This window comes from Diabrotica virgifera, chromosome 9 (genome assembly GCF_917563875.1).
Source record: "Diabrotica virgifera virgifera chromosome 9, PGI_DIABVI_V3a".
Classification (NCBI taxonomy): domain Eukaryota; kingdom Metazoa; phylum Arthropoda; class Insecta; order Coleoptera; family Chrysomelidae; genus Diabrotica; species Diabrotica virgifera.
The window spans coordinates 104595330-104602440 of NC_065451.1; the positions used below are offsets into that span (position 1 = coordinate 104595330).

General features: G+C 32.4%; 1 protein-coding gene across 1 annotated transcript; it reads left to right on the plus strand.

The window, feature by feature from the left end:
* The first annotated feature begins 897 nt into the window (after positions 1 to 897).
* Positions 898 to 1907, plus strand: LOC114344589 (uncharacterized). The gene is made up of 3 exons (XM_028295418.2): positions 898 to 1073; positions 1295 to 1703; positions 1763 to 1907. Exons 1-2 carry the CDS (start codon positions 979 to 981, stop codon positions 1698 to 1700), a joined length of 501 nt encoding a protein of 166 aa, XP_028151219.1. The 5' UTR covers positions 898 to 978; the 3' UTR covers positions 1701 to 1703; positions 1763 to 1907.
* The last annotated feature ends 5204 nt before the right edge of the window (positions 1908 to 7111 follow it).

Below are 7111 nucleotides of genomic sequence, written 5' to 3' on the forward strand. Positions count from 1 at the left end.
TTATAAAAATAATGAGCTTAAAGTAGGTAGGTATTGTTTGGAATAAGTGATATACCGTTGAAGAAAATCTACAAGTAAAACCAGATATATGAAACAAAATTGCCCATTATTAATTTTTGTTTCTGAAAATATTACTTTTCATAAAAAACAGTATTAATTAATCTACTGCTATGTCATAATAAAAGTTTAATTAAAATTCTTTTGTAATTTATTTTAAAGATAAATGATTTTTACTAACTACAGGTAAAAACAGTTAAATACATACTTCTCTAATTTAGTTTTATCTGGTTTTAACGAATATAACTGTATTTTTCATTTTGTGTTAATTGAGATAACTCACTTTTTTTTGTTAAGTAAGAGTTGCATGTTGGGTTTAACATTGTGTTGGTAGTTTATTAGAATAAAAATCATTTACCATAGAAACTGTATGCTTTATTACAATGAAAAACGCTTATTAAAATGGTCATATATTCTGCAATATTTCAGCGGCTCATATCTTAAAAATCTTATTTTCCGAGTTATCTCCTTATACACGCGCAAGAGCGAATTGACGTATTTTGTCTTATTTGTTATTCAACGTTAGTATATTTTAAGGTCATAATTAAAAATTTATCAATAATCGTGTAACTACTTGTTATTAAAAAACTTTAAGGTCAAATAGTTCAAACTTATCAATAATCATGCAAAGACGTTGTTATTTTAACGTGATTGATATTTTTATCAGGTCAGAAAGGACAACGCAAATGAGTTGTTATTCAAACTTACTACATTTTTATCGATTAGAAAGGTTACCTTGGTGTAAATAAGTTGTTTTCGATGTGATTGCATGATTCTTTTAAAAATATAAATTCATCAATATCTTACAAAGTCATATTAATGTTAAATATTTTTTTATCTCGTTTTCTCGCTATAAATACAGACAATTGTTGAAGGCTAATCAAATTGTTAGCAACAATTACATCGAATACAACTTAAATCATGTCAGGCATTCCATCACAATTAGTAATCGTGACAGAGGATCCGGTCAGTATTCCAATTCAGACGGCTTTGATAATCATGAGGGAGCTAAATGTGTAAGTATAATTTTATTATTTATATTTTTTTTCTGCTTATTTATTTCATCATATCTGTAATTATTTTATTGTTTATTACATTGTCTTTGTTATTTGTTTATGTCTATGTACAAATTTATATTTATTTCATTTCTTAATACTTATTTTCTTGACTCTTACTAATGTTTTTTTCTGTATTCTATTTATTACATTTTTATTAAAATTTCCATTCATTATTTTAGATTTGGTGTTAAAGATATCTCGTTGGAGAAAGACCGGATCTTTATTATGCTTTCGTACACACCCAATTCTAAACACCTGAAGAGAAAATTTGGAAATCTTCCAATCCGTTACATGAGGACAAAGATTCAATCCGAGGAAGAATTCCAGAAAGTGGAAGAAGCGGTAAAAGGATACCGTTTCAACCTACTTGATGATGAATACGAGGAGTTCGAAAAGCAGCAACAGATACAGACAAATTCCGGTATAAAGAGAACGCTGTACATCCAGGGAACAGACCATCAATCAGCAAATAAGAAATCCAAACCCAGTACAAGTACAAGCAGTACTGCTGTGGTGGAGTTGCAGGATGAAGATGATGACTATGAGGACATCGAGCATTTTATAACTCAGAGGACAGCACAATGAAAAGTAAGTGCTTTGTTTCCTACTAGAATTATAAAAGCTAACTAATATATATTTCATTTCAGATCCTCTGATGTGTGGTCCTCTGAGGAGTAGAGAGAAGAGATAGAACTTTAATTATATAAAATAGAGCTATTAAATATAATGTAAGGTAATTTATATAATGTTGAATAGATTAGCTTAATTTTACTAAAATACTTTTTAATGTTATTTCTTTATTATTATTTCATATTTATAATTTTTTCGGCCATCCTTTATGTCACTATCTTTAAAAATTGATAGGAATCCATAATTCTCTTTCCAGCATATTGAACATATGCTTTTTAACTCTTCAAATTTCATGTCAGTCCCAACATGGTCATTGTAAATGTGTTTTAAATTTAAATCATCTTGTTTAAATATAATTAAAACATTTGCATTGCCTCTTATAAGATGTTTAGCAATTTTAGCGTAACTCTGACTCAAATAAAATGGAACTACTTGAGAATGTCGAGACATACTGAAGTATTCCCGAATAACATCTTGGTTATCAGAAGCCTCATCATCAAAGATAAAAATTGAGTTAGGTTTCGCTTCAGATGGGTGCATTATATCAGTACTTTCACTGTAAGTATAATATGCTATTCCTTTAACTGGTTCTAATAAGGTTTCTAAATAATTATACTTTGGTTGCATTAACGATGTTGAGTAAATATACACATTTTCAAATTTTCAAACATTAGCATGTTCCAATAAACTTATCACATTTGTCTTACCACAATTTGAAGGACCAACTATAATACATGTAATTGTTGAAGGAAACAACACTCCATGCCTCTTAAACTTATTTTCAATTGGTTCAATATTTTTACGTGACATAATAACGTATTACATGGTCCACAAACAGTATGTAACGGTTTACCTCAGGGGTCCGTATTGAGCCCTATTTTATTTAATATTTATACTGCAGATCTGCATAGGTTAGTAGGTGACAAATTCAACATGATACTATACGCGGATGATTTATGTTTTTACTTCAGCCATGGTTCATATGAGAAATGTTTAAATGACTTAAATGAATGTATGCATTTGATAACAGGTTGGTTTAATGACATGGGATTCAGTGTTTCTCAGGATAAGACTGTCTTGGTATGTTTTTCTCGTCACCGAGTTAGAACTGCAAGAGCTGCTTGTCTAGACGAGTTCACGATTCCATTCGTCGAAGAATATAAGTACCTAGGTATAGTACTAGATAAAAAATTGCTTTGGACTAACCACATAAAATATATTAAAAAAAGATCCCAACACGGCATAAATCTACTAAAAGTGGTTTCCAAAAAAAATTGGGGTGCAGATGTTACTGTATCGTATACATTCTACAAAGCATATATTCGTTCTATATTGGATTATGGTTGTACATTATACGGGGCTTCATCCAAAACAAATCTAGTAACTATTGATCGTATACAATATAAGGCTTTAAAAATTTGTATGGGTCTAATGATGTCATCACCTAACCAAGCAGTCCTTGCAGAAATACAAGAACCTCCATTAAATATACGTAGACAGTACTTAGCTGAAAAACAAATATAATTAAATACAGGACATTTAATACGAGTATGATCCGAAAAATAGCTTTTATTAATACTTGTAATCTTACAACACCTTAATGGAGGATAAAAAATTCCCCTCCCTTCGCAGATGGCTTTATTAATACCAACCATTATGAAATGTTTATATTAAATAGTCCGAAATATCCAATATTTGAATATAGTTATCAAAGTATCATATTTCGGCCAACCATTATATACCCTGAATATTCAGAAAACCATAATTTAAATAACATAATACTCACCACCACATTGAATGCATTTGGAAAAGATGTAACTAAAATATTTACAGATGGGTCTAAATGTGATGATGGAACAGGTGCATTTTTGTCTCACACATCAATCATGTAGAAAAATTTAAACTAGCAGATATATTCTCTATTTACAGCGCCGAGTCCTTGGCGATAAAAAATAGCCTAATAGGATGCACGCTAAAACCAGTTCAAACGGTTTGTATTATGTCAGATTCAAAGTCCGTTTTGCAAGCTATTCAAGGATCTCCAATAAATATATATAATCAAGAATTAATTTGTGAAATAAAAAACCTATTGCACCAATTAAATCAGCAAAATAAAAAAATAATTCTCATATGGGTAAAAGGTCACAGCAGTATTATCGGTAACGAAAGGGTTGATTAAGAAGCAAAAGAAGCTTGTAAATCAGTTAAGTGTGTACAAATATTTTCACATACCGACTACTAAATTAAAAAAATCTATTTAAGACACATGGTCAGAATCTTAAAATAATTTTAGCAAGACATCGAAAAATCTTTATTTCCAGCTTTATCCACAGCTCCCAAATAAAATACCGCATATGACTTTTTATTATTAAAAAGATATACTTCGGCTATAACTCGCCTAAAACTAAATCACGGCCGTTTTCCGGCGCACCTTCATAAATTAGGGATACTCCCCGTTAAGTGAATGTGACAACATGTCCATAGGTGACATTAACCACATGTTCCTGGAGTGTCAAAAGAATAGCACAGCTATCTCTAAACTACATAATTTTTTATTAGAATACAACACACCTCTCCCTATTAACACTGGTTCACTGTTACCTAGCAATAATAAAATAATAAAGCTAAATTCTGTGGCTAATAGACTGCGACTAAGGCCATCCCTTTAGGATGGCCTTAGACGGGAATGGGAAAAGTGATAGGGAAAAAGATTATGCACAGGTAAACAAGGATGAAAATAAGAAGAAGGGGAAAGCTAGATTGCAGAAAAAAGGATAGATAAAAATGGGAACATGGAATGTGAGAAGCATCACTGGAAAAGAGGAAGAACTGGTAGAAGAAATGATAAAACAAAAAATTGAAATACTAGGAATAACGGAAACGAAGATGAAAGGAAAAGGTCTTAAGAAAATACACAAAGGACATTGGTTACTTTGGGTAGGAGCGGATACAAAAGAGAGAGCAAAAGAAGGAGTCGGGATAATAATTGCACCGAATAGACTACAACACTTTATAGAAGAAACATTATGTTAACCAGAGAATATTATCGGTGAAAATGAAACTGATGGACGAAGAAATATGGACAATAATAACAGCCTACGGAGTAAATGAAGACGCAAGAAAGGAAGAGAAAGATACATTTTTCGAGGAGCTCCAAATGCAAATTGATAACGGGGAAGAAAACAGAATTGTAATGGGAGATCTAAACGGTGAAGTCGGAAACAACAACAGCGGAATAGAGGAGTGCATGGGAAAAGAAGGAGAAGAAATACTAAACAGAAATGGTGAAAGAATAATAGAAATATGTATGGAGAACAAACCAGTTATAATACAAAATTTAAACATAAAGAAGTAAACAAATACACGAGAGTACAAGACAGCAGAAACGAAACCTCAATCATAGATTACTTTTTGGTAAGCAGCAATAAATGGAAAAGAGTACAGGATACGAAAGTGAAAAGAGGCTCAGAGATTGGCAGTGACCACCATCTAGTAATAATGAGAATGAGAACAACAGAGGAAAAAGAAGAAAAGATAAGAAAGGTAGTAAACGAAAAAATAAAAAGCTACAAATTAAAAGAGGAAAGATATGAGAAGAAATTCCAAGAAAAATTAGATAATACTCTGGAAGGTAGGGCAAAAAATACAAATATAGAAGAAAAATGGGAATATCTAAAAACCAGCATAATCAAAGCAGCTGAGGAAACTTGCGGGAAAGCAAAAATAGCAAATACTAACATAAGGAGAACGGAATGGTGGACGGAAGAAATACGAGAGAAAATAAAGAACAAAAAAGACAAATGGAAGAGATACCTAAGCACAAAACACCCGGAAGATTACGAGGCATATAAAGAAAAAAGGAAAGAGGTTAAAATAGCGGTGAAAGCAGGAAAGTAAAGGTCATGGGAGAGATTTGGACAAAAAATGACAAAACATTATAGGGAAAACCACCAACTCTTCTACGGCGCATTAAAACAACTCAGACAAAAGAAAGAGCACACGATGCCGAATATAAAAGACAAGAATGGAAACGTACTAACAGAAGAAAAACAAATAATGGAAAGATGGAGAGAACATTTCAAAGAGCTAACTCATGCAGACACGGACAACATAGGGGAGATACAAGAAAGGAATGAAGAACAAGTGGAATCTATAACAAGAGACGAATTAGAGAAAGCAATAGAAAGAGTAAAATTGGGCAAAACACCAGGCAATGATCATATCACCCCGGAAATGATAAAATTCATGGAAACAGAGGGAAGGGATAGCATGAAAGAACTAATGAATGATATCATAAATAGAGCAGAATTACCAAAGGACTGGAAGTAAGACATTATATTACCAATACACAAAAAGGGAGACAAGAGAAACTGTAATAATTACCAAGGTATCACCATATCAAGTATCCCTGGGAAGGTATTCGCAAGAATAATAGAGACAAGAATAAAAACCCAAATAGAAACAACTATGGAAGACACACAGTTTGCATTCAGGAAGGACAGAAGCACGCAAGACCTAATATTCACATTAAGACAAGTAAGTGAGAAGGTAATCAAGAAGAATAGAGATACATATGTGCTTCATTGACCTGGAAAAGACGTTTGACAGAATCCAAAGAAAGGACGTATGGAAGACACTAAAAGAAATGGGAGTCGACAGACACATAATAGAAGCAATAAAGTACATGTACAAAAATAATACAAATACAGTAAGAACCAATAATGAGGAATCCTGAGAATTTACTGAAGTCAAGGCGTCAAACAGGGATGCGTGCTGAGTCCACTGCGATTCTCAGTGGTACTGGATGAATCGATAAAGAAAGCCAAGAGAAGAATGAGAAAATTAACATTAGGATACTAGCAAATGAAATGGACTCAACTATCGGAGCTACTATTTGCAGACGACATAGTATTCATAGCAGAAAACAGAGAAGACTTACAGAACAATCTTGAAATCCTAGAAGAAGAACTATCAAACATAAATATGAAAATTAATACAGAGAAAACAAAAGCAATAACAATTTCAAATACGAGGAAGACACACGCAATAGAATTAGACGGGAAACAACTAGAGCAAGTGGAATATTTTAAATACCTAGGAGTAATAATCGAATCAAATGGTAAACAAGACATGGAAATAAACGAGAGAATGGGACGAACAGGAAGCTTATTTAACGCTATGACAATAACATTTTTGGGGAAAAAAGAGATACCGGAGAAAGTAAAAACGGCAGTCGTTAAATCAGTAGTTAAACAAAAAATTATGTATAGCAGCGAGACATGGACATTGACGGGGAGACAAAAATCCAGAGTCAATGCTATGTAAATGAGTTTCCTGAGAAAAATAGCAAACAGAAAGAGGACAGA